Source organism: Pectinophora gossypiella, chromosome 29 (assembly GCF_024362695.1).
Source record: "Pectinophora gossypiella chromosome 29, ilPecGoss1.1, whole genome shotgun sequence".
NCBI lineage: Eukaryota > Metazoa > Arthropoda > Insecta > Lepidoptera > Gelechiidae > Pectinophora > Pectinophora gossypiella.
Window position 1 is genome coordinate 5719114 of NC_065432.1, and position 13498 is coordinate 5732611.

General features: G+C 39.8%; 2 protein-coding genes across 3 annotated transcripts in view; one reads left to right on the forward strand and one right to left on the reverse strand.

Annotated features, from left to right (window-relative positions):
• LOC126379455 (guanine nucleotide-binding protein-like 1) overlaps positions 1-13498 on the reverse strand; it is a 343035-nt gene that overhangs the window by 246244 nt on the left and 83293 nt on the right. The window lies entirely within an intron of this gene.
• LOC126379707 (uncharacterized) lies at positions 2290-9961 on the forward strand. Its single transcript, XM_050028528.1, has 6 exons — positions 2290-2401; positions 3612-3740; positions 5980-6052; positions 6956-7045; positions 7580-7740; positions 9828-9961. The coding sequence occupies exons 1-6, from the start codon at positions 2290-2292 to the stop codon at positions 9959-9961; spliced, it is 699 nt and encodes a 232-aa protein (XP_049884485.1).

Sequence of the window (13498 nt, forward strand, 5' to 3'; positions counted from 1 at the left end):
CAATAGTCTTATAGTAGGCATATGTAACAACCTGGAAACTGGCACCTTTACTTTGTTTGGTGCCATAGATATACTATAAAAAAAAAGTATACATTTGCCGCCATTTTCCCGCGCGTTGGAAAATAAATTGGAAAATTTTTGTGTTTCGTTTCAAAACACTAAAAAGTATAAAATAAAAAGGAAAAATGGATGAAGAACTATTGATTACCATATCACACAATACCATTCAAAATTTACATCTTCATTTTTATAAATAAAATTTTTCTTTGTATAATTTTTGTTTCATTTAAAATTACGTCGTCGTAGAAAAAGTATTGTATGCAACGTTGTATAACTAGGTCAAAAAATGCTCGTGGCGTCTCTTATTGCGATGTTCGCCAAGGCTCACATCGCAACTCACGCCACTCGCATTTTTTGACCCTTCTTATACAACTGTTGCATAAAATACTATTATTTATTTGTTGCATGTCACATGGTGGCTTACAGTTCTTAAAGTAAATAATGTACAAGCATGTGACACCCTCTAAGGGCACCGCAAAAGTATTCCAACAATAACTTAAAACTAAAAAAATATAAACTATTTTTTATGTAACTAAACTTACTTTAGAATTTAGAGATTATATAATATATACTACCTGCTTATATTATTATTATTTTTAAGTAATTATCAGTAACTAAGCTTTATTATATAATTTTATATATATAGATAACAATAAAATTATATTATTTATTTAACTTATTACAATCATTAAATAGCTCTTCTATCTTATAAAAGGCTTTATTTAACAAATATTTTTTAGTAGTTTTTCGAAACAGGAGAACTTCTCTTCCTTTTTAATATACGTAGTTAGGGATGCTATTGTAGATTTGAATAGCCATAGAGTGAGGACCGGATCTGTATAACTCCATTGTTGTAAATGAGTTTACTCTGTTTCCCTCATTCAGCGCTTATCGCTATCGACCCACTAGGGTCGATTAATTCTTTCAAATATTTTTCCTCTCAGACGACGCCCTGAGCCGAGGTTCGCGCCCAACTGGGCAACCTCAGGCTGTTGTCTTAAACGTTGTACAGTCATGAGCAATATAATGTACCCACTTTAGGACTCTGTCGCACTAACATATTTGAAATTTTGTGAGACTTACAGTTCAATTTGTCAAAAAAGTTAATGTGACATGGTACCAAAGTGTATACATATTAATGTTCGTGACCGTACCGGGTGAGAGCCTTCAGCGCTCCCCATTTGTCCGGCCAAGTAGGTAATGCCATCTGCGGCAAATCTACAATAAGTCACGTCAACAAAAAAAAGTTTACTCTGTGAATCCCTGAAGGGTAGGCAGAGAGATAGTACAACTCCTCGCCAGCTATATTTAAGTACCATTAACCGGGCACAAATCTGCCTCCGTGGTCCAGTTATTGAGCATTGGGCTCACGATCCCAGGTTCAAATCCCGGTCGGGACATGTCACAAAAATCACTTTGTGATCCCTAGTTTGATTAGGACATACATGCTGATCACCTGATTGTCCGAAAGTAAGACGATCCGTGCTTCGGAAGGCACGTTAAGTGAACGGCTTAACCCGGTTACTACTTACTGATGTAAGTAAATAGTCGTTACATGAGCCATGTCAGGGGCCTTTGGCGGCTCAATAGTAACCCTGACACCAGGGTTGATAAGGTTGGTTCACCTCACAACCCACACGATGTATAAGTATGAATTCATGGGATTAACTGTCTGATAACTGATATTAGGCAGCTAAATTACTCAATTGTATACCAATATTTTATGTTTATTTTTATTTTTTTAAAGAACGTCTAGGGCCCTGTGCCGAGGTTTTTCTTGCAGCTTTTTTTCCCCGGCTATACAGGTTGTGAGAAGCTGCAGTAGTTTTAGGCGGATGAGACGTTCGTTATGTAAAATTGACGATTCAAAGTGTAACTATGTTACCTACTGAATAAAGATATTTTGAATTTGAATTTTTTACAGTCTAAATGGCCCTAAACCGCTAAGGAGTAAAGAGAAGCGGGCGCGGACTGTCTGTATCTCACTAACGTGTTAGGCAGCATATGGAAAGAATAATATTTCTGTACGGAGTGTCCAGAGTGTGATAATGTTTTCAGCAGGGACGTTATGGATATGAAATTAACACTTCGTATGTAATGTGTCACAATTTGTTGAAGAAACATTTTCTCTCTCTCTCTCTCTCACAACGCACACGATAGAAGAAGAAGAATCGTGCTTTACCTACTTATGTTTCTATGTAGGTCTTCCTACCAGCAGATAAAGAGGTGATGAGGAGCGACCGTCGCAGCTACGTCCAAAGACATGAACACGAAGACATGAAGCTGTCAGACGTCTACTCCAGTAAGAAGAAACTTGGTGACCTGGTCAAAGATGAAGACGGTAGGTTACGGGCATTTATTTATTTGTCAGACAGGCAGTCGCTTCTGTAAAAAACCGGACCTGTCAAAATCGCTCAGCGTGCTCTGCAGGCCTAAAATTATCGACCGATAATAAATTTTGTCGAAATGCAATAGAATACAATACAAATACACTTTATTGCACCAAAATAAAAATAAATAATTACAAAAAGTCGAAATCGATAAGTTTAATTAAAGCACATAATAACGGGTTCTTACCGCGTTTAAATGGGGATATGAGACTCCCGATATTTCGACACTGTTGCAAGTGCCATGATCACGGGATGACTGATGAGATTGGAGTGGAGTAGGTAGATAGATCCATAATTTTCTGTGAGCGGTAAGAACCCGTTGCTTTAACTTAAAACAATCGATAAGTTTGTTTTTTTTTCCTAACATGCGTGTCGCGTGATTTTGTTCGTATTTTGACAGAACGACATGACTTATTTGGGTTCAAATATTAGCGCCAATCGACAAAACGACATATTTATATCGTCAGAATCGATAAAATGACCGTGACAAAATTTTATCGCGTTGCGTATGTTAAACCTACTGGAAAGAGCTATGCTTGGAGTTTCTCTCAGAAATTGAATCCGAAATGAAGTGACAGCCTTCTCATATAAAGACACTTCATACAACCTCGTGTTACACAGACACTACACATTGACGTTATCGTACACGCGCATCTGTGTGTGTGACGTCTGACGCCTAAAGACTAAAGTAAGACCGAGGAGGGGTGAGGTAAACCTAGCTCAGCCGCTGGTGGGGAGCGGAGAGTTGCCGTTCTAAACATAGTCATCATCACCGTCATCATCACCAGCCCATTAACGTCCCCACTGCTGGGGCACGGGCCTTCCCTATGGATGGATAGGGAGATCGGGCCTTAAACCACCACGCGGGCCCAGTGCGGATTGGTGGTTATTAACGACTGCTAATGCAGCCGGGACCAACGGCTTAACGTGCCTTCCGAAGCACGGAGGAGTTCGAGATGTTTTTTTTTTGTGGTCAGCCATCCTATGACCGTCCTTTGCGAAAGTTGCTTAACTTCAACAATAGCAGACCGAGCGCGTTAACCGCTGCGCCACCGAGCTCCTCACGTACGTAGTATCTCTATACGTAGTATTATTCCTTATTTTATGTCGAAGGTGACAATAGAGAACGACCATAATTACATCCGCCATTTTGGTTTTCAGAGCCGAAGGGAGACGTGGTCTTTGTGGCGAGTAAATACCATGATGTTCAAGAGAAGCCGAGGAGTAGGGAAGACCACGACGGTAGACATGAAGACGCCAGCCACTCCCATCGAAGAAGTGGAGGTGAAGGTAACGACTCTCATTAGCTTCACACACATACATGTCAATATTTTGGTAATGTCTTTAATTCATCATCATCATCAGCCCATTAACGTCCCCACTGCTGGGGCACGGGCCTTCCCTATGGATGGATAGGGAGATCGGGCCTTAAACCATCACGCGGGCCCAGTGCGGATTGATGGTTATTAACGCCTGCTAATGCAGCCGGGACCAACGGCTTAACGTGCCTTCCGAAGCACGGAGGACTTCTTTATTTATTACAATTTATTCAACTTTTAACCTGGGAGAGGGCAGCAGTAACTGTCAGTACTATTCAGAGGCGGAGGACAGAAGTCCTAGTATGGCTTTGTAATAGACTACTCTGGGCGCCATCCCACTCGCGTCAGAGTACTGCGGGGCGGAAGGCAAGAGGGTAAACACTGCCCTATTTTTCTCTAGAAAAGTAGCATGGAAAATGCTGCACCGACAAGAGCGTGGCTCTTAAATTGATGATGATGACATTAAAAGTTATTTAATAACTAGAGGGACACATTCAATATCAGACATTTTTATAATTTAGGTAGTCATTAATCTTATAATAAGGTTTTTTACATAAAGTAAGTAATATTCTTCAACAATTGTATTTTAAGAAAGAAGAAGCGACATCGAGACTACAACCGAGCTTGACTGCACCGAGAATCGACTTTGTGACTACACGGAAATCAACTCAATCTGTGCGGCCAAGCGTGATATGTCTAACTGGAGGTTTAGACTGTTCCGAAACGAGTGTTACTTCAAGAAGGTCAATTGTCAATTCTCATGGCCAAAAAATCGTAAGTATCAATAAGTAGATAGAATAATTAGAACACATAATGGCCCCGATTTCTGCAGACACCTAATTTTACTTTAAGTTATACCTATCATTTTCTTATCCGCCGAAAAGGAAAGGCACGGGTAATAGACAAGCATAAAATTTATGGAACACACGTCAATTTTAAGCACAAATCTAAAACAACTGTCTAAAAAATTTACATTGGCCAGTAACCCGACAGAATCATGTTGACAGCACACGTCAAACGGTTTGCATACCAGCGAGGTACCTTTTTGATTCGCCCGGGTTATTCATTTATTTACTCATTCTTCCTAAAATTAAGAGCTGTCAATCAGCCGTCCCTTTCCTTTTAGGCGGATATGAAAATGACAGGTATAAGTAACTTAAAATAAAATTAGGAGGTGCCTGCAGTAATCGGGGCCAATCTCCACAGTTCTGTGTGTGTTAGGTTACGCCATAAAGTTAGTATTTGTCGTCCCTTTTCATAAAAGCGATTCAAAGGCCAAAGTAGCTTCTATTAGCTAGTGGGAAGGCCTGTACTTATTACTTGTCCAATTATTTAATTATTTCGGTTACTCTGGCAACACTGAAGCCTGTATTTACTCAGAAATACAGTAGTAGAATGAGAGCTATCTTCTCCTTTTCCGCGGATAAGAAAATGACAGGTATAACTTAAAATAAAATTAGGAGGTGTCTGCAGGATTCGGGGCCAATGTATATTTATGTTAATAATAATAATAAAGATCTTTTTATTTGTTCTCCACAATGTACATAAATGGGTTTCACAAAATAATGCACAATTGAAGGGTATGTACGAGTGGAGACTGGCGCCCGAGATAAGCCAGAGCCTGTGTTTCGGGATCACCAGTGCTCCAGATGTACTTCCTGGATGTCTTAACATTAGTTACCTATATGTATGCATGTTTAAGTTTTAAACTAAGAAATTTAATTGATGAGTGTGTGTGTGCGTGTGTGTGTGTGTGTGTGTGTGTGTGTGTGTGTGTGTGTGTGTGTATGTATGTGTGTGTGTGTGTGTGTGTATGTGTGTGTGTGTGTGTGTGTGTGTGTGTGTGTGTGTGTGTGTGTGTGTGTGTGTGTGTGTATGTATGTGTGTGTGTGTATGTGCGCGTGCGTGAGTGCATGCGTGCGTGCGTGTGTGTGTTTGTGTGTATAACTCCAGACTAACCTGTGATGTTATTTATCAATATGTCTCGAACGAGTGCAGTTTCCACTAACACAGTTGGCTCGACCATTATAGACGGCGATACGGCTCACCTATCACGTTGGTGTAACAGAAAGCTCGGTGAGGTGTGGGTACTTAGTTCATCTTGCGATGGATGTACCTCTGACTACCCCCATTGGAATATAGTCATGAGATTATGTTGTATTGATAAATTCCTTTATGTAGTGTATTGTTCTTGTGTATTGTTCTTACAGGATATGTTAAATTGGATTTAAGTCTGTGTAAGAATTCAGCTGCCCATACTGCTAGTAAAAATAACCTGAACCGGTACGTACTTAGTCATATTTATATTTAATAACTCGATCTAGAGGTCCGGGTTCGATTCTCGACGGGCACATTATCGAAATCACTTTGTAAGACTGTCCTTTGTGTGGTGAGGATATAGCAGGATAACACCTTTTTTTTGACGTGACTTATTGTAGAGTTGCCGCAGATGGCATTAACTACTTGGCCGGACAAATAGATTATGCCACCACGCTGCTCCACTGCGGGTTGGTGGAGGTGTTTTTACGGCTAATAGCCGGGACCAACGGCTTAACGTGCCCTCTAAAGCACGGAATCATCTTACTTTTTCGGACAATCAGGTGATTCAAGCCTGAAAAGTCCTTACCAAAAAAAGGACAGTCTCACAAAGTGAATTCGACAATGTCCCCATCGGGAATCGAACCCGGACCTCCAGATCGTGAGCCTAACGCTCTAACCACTAGACCACGGAGGCTGCTTTAAAAAAAAAATATTCCAAAATACAATGTAATGGCAGAAGCATACATAAAAATAATTGTTGCTTGATATTTGGATCACATTACGTATAGAATTAATGATGTTGCTACGTATATTGCTTCTCTTTATTTTGATCAGAATTATAATGGGTGAAAGATGTCTTGTGACTTGTGTAATAAAAAGGGTCATCATTTATACCCAAAAACAAAGATAAAAGATGCATTATGTCTGTTATCCATGAAATTAGAAGTTTAAACTGATTATGAGGAAGGTACCCTGGAAAGTCCCTCATTATAATATAACGAATTATGTTATGTTTTCGTCATGTTTTTGTCATGTCATGTTTTTGTCATGTTATCTCATGTTTTTGTCGTGTTATGTCATGTTTTTGTCATGTCATGTCATGTTTTTGTCATGTACATGTCATGTTTATGTCATGTATTATCACAGGTATATCCCACTGCAAGGCCCTCCTGTTGATGGGGATAAAGAGGAGCAAGCCAAGATGGAGGAAACCAGACGCGCTATGAGTGGAAGAAGGTACTGCATTTAAGTCGTATCACAATATAACGGATTGTTTTAGGTTTACGCGGCTATTATCATAATTAAAACACATAATAACGGGTTCTTACCGCGTTTAAATCAGGGATATGAGACCCCCGATATTTCGACACTGTTGCAAGTGCCATGATCACGGGATGACTGGTCACCCCGACTGGTAGAAATATCTGGAATCTCGTATCCCTGATTTAAACGCGGTAAGAACCCGTTATTATCTATTTTAATTCATATATTGTTCATGGCATCATTCCAACGGCCTCCATAGTCCAGTGGTTGAGTGTTGGGCTCACCATCCGGAGGCCCCGGGTTCGAATTCCCATGGGGACAAAACAAAAATCACTTTCTGGTCCCTAGTTTGGTTAGGACATTACACGCTGATCACCTGAATGACCAAAAGATGATCCGTGCTTCGGAACTGGGGTTCGAACCCGGCACCTCCGGTTCGTGAGCACAACGCTTACTGGACCACGGAGGCCGTTAAACGCATCTAAAGACGCATTACCTTCTTCTCAGGGCGATATCCCTGAGTCTGACGGGCATCAACTGCGGGCATCCGTGTCCTCAGAGGTGTACTGATGATTACGTCCCTGAGTGCGCAGAATCAAATACCGGAGAGAAAAGAGTTTTCATCAACCACTGCGTTATGGACGACAACTCTTGCAAACTTGGATTGAGTAAGTAAATGGTTCAACTCAAATTCAAAATTCAAAAAATTCTTATTCACTAGGCAACATAGTTACGCTTTGAGTCGTATTTTTTTACATAACGAACGTCACATCCGCTTAAAACTACTAAAGCTTCTCAAAAACTGTATAGCCGGGGAAAAGAAGCTGAAAGAAAAACCGCTTTACAGGGCCCTAGACGTACTTTAAAAAAAAATAAACAGAAAATATTGTTATACAATTGAGTAGTTTCGCTGCTCACTATCAGTTCTCAGACAGTTAATCCCATGCATTCATATCCTCTAAATAATCACTAACCTTATAATAACCATTTTTACAAAGTTTCTGTTTAGCTACTGTCTTAAAATAGTTGAAAGGCAAATTCTGAATGTCAATGGAAATCTTTTTGTAAGAACGTATACATTGCCCCTTAAAAGATTTAGTTAATTTTTTATTCCGGTTATTAATAATCCGCCGATCGCTATTTTGTGCACACAATCATATATGTTATTTTACATACTTATATTAATTCTCAAAGATATATTGTGATGCAAAAGTTAAAATACTAATTTCTTTAAATTTAATTCGAAGTGACATCTTGGGTCCTAATTTGTAGGTATATCGCAAGAATGGCCCGCTTTTGCAGAACAAAAATGCTGTTCACATCTTCAGCATGACCCCACAGCAAGATGCCGTACGACATTAGACTGTGGAAGTAGGCAAAATAAACTAATCGCGCGGTTTCTACATCGTAACCATCGCAACCTGCAATGTCCTAGCCAAACTAAGGACTCATCATCATAATCATCATCTACCTAGCATTATCCCTTTTTCCACAGGGTCCGCTTACCTAACCTGAAGATTTGACAGGTCCGGTTTTATACAGAAGCGACTGCCTGTCTGACCTTCCAACCCGCGAAGGGAAAACCAGCCCAATACAGGTTACACACCTCCGAAAATGCATTTCTCGGGAATGTGGGTTTCCTCACGATGTTTTCCTTCACCGCCGAGCACGTGATAATCATTTACGATCCAAACATGAATTCGAAAACAAATTCGACAATCATTGGTAAAGGCCTGTGCAGATTCGAACCTGCGACCTCAAAGTGTGAGGCAAGCGTTCTACCAAATGGGCTACCGTGGCTTTCCACAGCCAAACAAAGGACTAACAAAGTGATTTTCGACAATGTCACCTGCGGGAATCGAACCCGGAACTCCGGATCGTAAGCCAGCTCTAACCACCGCGCTACAGCTAATCCACCGAGGCTGTTAAAATGCAAACATAACATATTATAAAGTGCTGAATAGAATTAACCGCTCATATGTTTATCTTACACTACTAGCGAATTAGTTATCCTTCACAAGCGTAGTTTAGATGGTAAGATTCTTCCCATACTAAGTAATTTCGCTAGTTGTTTTTGGGACCGGACCCTGTCAGAAACGGGATAATGCTATAAATCAAATCAAATCAATAATTTTATTTCAGACCATGTGTCCATAATTGTTAGTAACAGTATAAACTTATATATTACATACTATGTTAGCGGCAAAAAACAAATCAAATCAAAATTAAAATTTGACAAATTATAAAATAAAATACAGTAAAATACCATTTTAAATTTGTCCGAAAATAAATTTAAAGCTCATGTGAACTTGACTTTATGTAAAAAAGCTTATTATAAGATTAATGACTACCTAAATGTTAAAAATGTCTGGTATTGAATGTGTTCCTCTAGTTATTAAATAACTTGTAATGTAATGTACCCTCATTGATTTAAAAGATGTGTTGCTGTTTCAGTTTCTTGTCATTTCTTCTCCTCAGCCATAACACCTTGCGAAATGACGTAAATTCAAAAATGTTACATTGACCTTCAACAAGTTTATCCATGATAATTACGTCACGCAGCTTCCGTGGTGCAGTGATTGAGCGTTGGGCTCACATTTCACAGTTGGGCTTATATTTTTACACGCGATAGCGATAAGTTCTGATTGAGGGAAATCGTCGACTACGCCCCGGCGGGGTCGGCGTCCTGACGTATCAACGGACAGTTGCTTCCAATGTGTTTTAGAAATAAGCCCTATTTTTTTTCTATTCCCAGCATGGAAAATCCGCCCACTAGTGGACTGCGTGGGCAGCAAGAAGGCCGACGTGCAGCAGAACAGAGCGTTCATCGACTGGATGCTGCGAATTGGTATCCTAGACAAGAAGGGAAGACTAAACCTGACTGAGTGAACTTTAAAATAATAGTAAATTAACATAAATACGGCTACGGAGGCGGAGATGGGAGCCATCGGTACGGCAATGCAGAACGGAAGAGGCGAGTCACAGGGACTGTAACCTGGAACCTGACAGAGGGCAGCAGCAACTGTCAGTACTATTCAGAGGCGGAGGACAGGAGTCCTAGTACGGCTTTGAAATAGACTACTCTGGGCGCCATCCCAGTCGCGTTAGAGTACTGTGAGGCGGAAGGCAAGAGGGAAACCACTGCCCTGTTTGTCCCTAAAAAGTAGCTTTGAGAATGCAACACCGAGAACGTGGCTCTTAAATTAGTGATGTGATGAACATTACATAAATTCACCCCAATTTCCCACCGGGGTAAGCAGAGTATATGGAATTCCTGTTCTTTGGTCCTATAGAATAGAATAGAAATAGTTTATTACAAAAGGACGCTACAAACAAAGCAATTACAAAAAAAAAACGGATGTTTGTCGATATGACCATAAGGAGGCACACTTCTCTTGCTTCCTCCACATTCATCAATCGCTTCATACACGCACGCCGGTTCAGAGTAGATCGTATTAAACCTTTTCTAAGGACATCTCCAATTTGGTCAATGTACGTCCTTCTAGGTCTTCCTCTGTCAGCCCTACCACGAACCTTTGCTTTATAGTAAATTAAAATAAATAAAAAAAAGACTTTTCTTATATAAATGCACGCCTATTTCCCATTGGGGTAAGTAGAGATCACGGAATTCCACTTACTGTTACGAATTTGACTTTCGCTTCTTTGGCTCTCGTCTTCTATCGTGTGGGTTGTGAGGTAGATTACCAACCTCATCAACCCTGGTGTCAGGGTTACTATTGAGCCGCCAAAGACCCCTGACATGGCTCATGTAACGACTACTAACTTACATCAGTAAGTAGTAACCGGGACCAACTGCTTGGCTTGCCCTCAGCACGGAATCGTCTTACTTTATCGGACAATCGGGAATCGAACCTGGACCTCCAGATCATAAGCCCAACGCTCTAACAACTAGACCACGGATGCTCTGACGCATTACACTTTTTTTGTCGTAAATTCCATGTCAATTTGTATTTTTTTTTTCTAAAATGGCCGTGCCAGACGATGGCCATAAAATAATATTTAACGGCTCAAAAGATATTTGGCTTAAGCCGTGGGTGCAGTCAAGTGCCGTTCCCGGAAATATTCCCATTTTGGGAATGTAAAAAAGCCGCAAATGTAAAAAGAACTTTATTACCTAACCAAAATAAAAACAGAGCACAAGAAAGAACAATTTCAAAAAGAAAATAGAGTTGAATAGAATGGAAATCATTTTTTTTAGATATAAGTGTAGGTATAAGTAGGTATAAAGTAAGAGTGAACATAGTAATTAAATCTTATTTCTAAAAAGGGACGAAATACAAAAGGCTTAAATCAAACAGAATCAGAATCAGAATCATTTATTCAACGTAATTATCATGGATAAACTTGTTGAAGGTCAATGTAACATTTTTGAATTTACGTCATTTCGCAAGGTGTTATGGCTGAGGAGAAGAAATGACAAGAAACTGCAACAGCAACACATCTTTTAAATCAATGAGGGTACATTACAAGTTATTTAATAACTAGAGGAACACATTTAATACCAGACATTTTTATCATTTAGGTAATCATTAATCTTATAATAGGCTGTTTTACATAAAGTAAGCTTCACGTGAGCTTTAAATTTGTTCTCTGACAAATTTAAAATATTATCTGGTATTTTATTGTAATAAACAAATTTAAATTAATTAACTGTGTTAATAAAGTGTGGATTACAATGCATGTAGAGGGTGTATTTAAGAGGGTACATACATACATACATAAACTCACGCCTATTTCCCACCGGGGTAAGCAGAGACTATAGAATTCCATTCGTTAAGAGGGTGTTTCTTCTAATTTTCTTGTTTATGTTCTCACCTATTATTTCTTGATCTATTTTCTTGTTTTGAATTGTATTTACGATAATTATTTGTTTATAATAATAAAAAGTTTCTTTCGGACTTATAAAAACATCCATATTTGGTAGTAACATTACTAACTTAAATCTAGTATTAGTAACAAAGAAGTAATCGAGGCCGGTTGGACCCCCGATGGCGGCAGACTTCTAGATGTCAAAATTGTCAAAAGTGTGATAGAGTACAAAACGCCGCTCGCAGTATGGTGTCAATTTCGTTCAGGAACAGAGGGTGTGTGAGCGTGCGTGTGTGTATGTGTGAAATATGTGCCAGTAAGTGAGACGTGTGCTGTCAGAGGGCAGCAGTAACTGTCAGTACTATTCAGAGGCGGAGGACAGGAGTCCTAGTACGGCTTTGAAATAGACTACCCTGGGCGCCATCCCATTCGCGTCAGACAGAGTACTGCGGGGAAGCAAGAGGGAAACCACTGCCCTATTTTTCCCTAAAAAAGTAACATGGAAAATGCTGCACCGACAAGAACGCGGCTCTTAAATTGATGATGATGAAGTGAGACGTATGTGTCTAAGGACATTATTAAAGAGTTTTTACAATGGGAATATTCTCGAGAACAGCAAATTACTGCGTGGGTGTATCTGTTAATTAGAATTTAAAGCCGTCATTTGAACCTTAATTAGGACCCAGGATTGGCTCAAGCCGGGGTTGTGATGAGATGAATTATTAATGTGTTAGAGGGTGGTGTAAGCGCTTCACTTCATCACTTAAAGGAATAAGTTTAAGTCACCCAGAATTCCTTCTATGATGTTTTTAATAAATTCATGGTTTGAGCGTTAGAACGCCTTTTCTGACCAATTACATAAAAACACATAATTAAAACACATAATAACGGGTTCTTACCGCGTTTAAATGGGGATATGAGACTCCCGATATTTATGTGTTTTAATTATGATAATAACCGCGTAAACTTAAAACAATTACATATAGTTAATCTGCGACAAATGTACAATAAGTCACGTCAAAAAAAAAATGTTTGGACGCCTCTGTGGTCCAGTGGTTTGAGCGATGGGCTCACGATCCGGAGGTCCCATAGGAGGGACATATCACAAAAATCACTTTGTGATCCCTAGTTTGGTTAGGACATTACAGGCTGATCACCTGATTGTTCGAAAGTAAGATGATCCGTGCTTCGGAAGGCACGTTAAGCTGTTGGTCCCGGTTATTACTTACTGATGTAATTACGTAGTCGTTACGTGAGTCATGTCAGGGGCCTTTGGCGGCTCAATAACGGCTCTAACACCAGGGTTGATGAGGTCATAGAGGAGACAGTTGGAGTGACGCAATGCATAACATAACAACATAAACATCCTATACGCTTCCCACTGCTGGGCACAAGCCTCTCCTCAATCAACCGGAGGGGGCCAACGGCTTAACGTGCCTTCCGAAGCACGGAATCATCACGTTATTCAAGTCTTCAATGTCCTTACCAAACATAGGGAAGTCTCACAAAGTGATTTCGACATTGTCATGTATTACGTATGGTTATGTATACGTTTTTACAATAAAATACCAGATAATATTTTAAATTTGTCAGAGA

Coding starts and splice junctions, on each gene's coding strand:
- LOC126379707 (XM_050028528.1), top strand. CDS start 2,290: ATGAGGAGCGACCGTCGCAGCTACGTCCAAAGACATGAACACGAAGAC. Junction 6,053..6,955: donor AGTAAAAATAACCTGAACCG/GTACGTACTTAG, acceptor GTATTATCACAG/GTATATCCCACTGCAAGGCC. Junction 7,046..7,579: donor CGCGCTATGAGTGGAAGAAG/GTACTGCATTTA, acceptor CCTTCTTCTCAG/GGCGATATCCCTGAGTCTGA.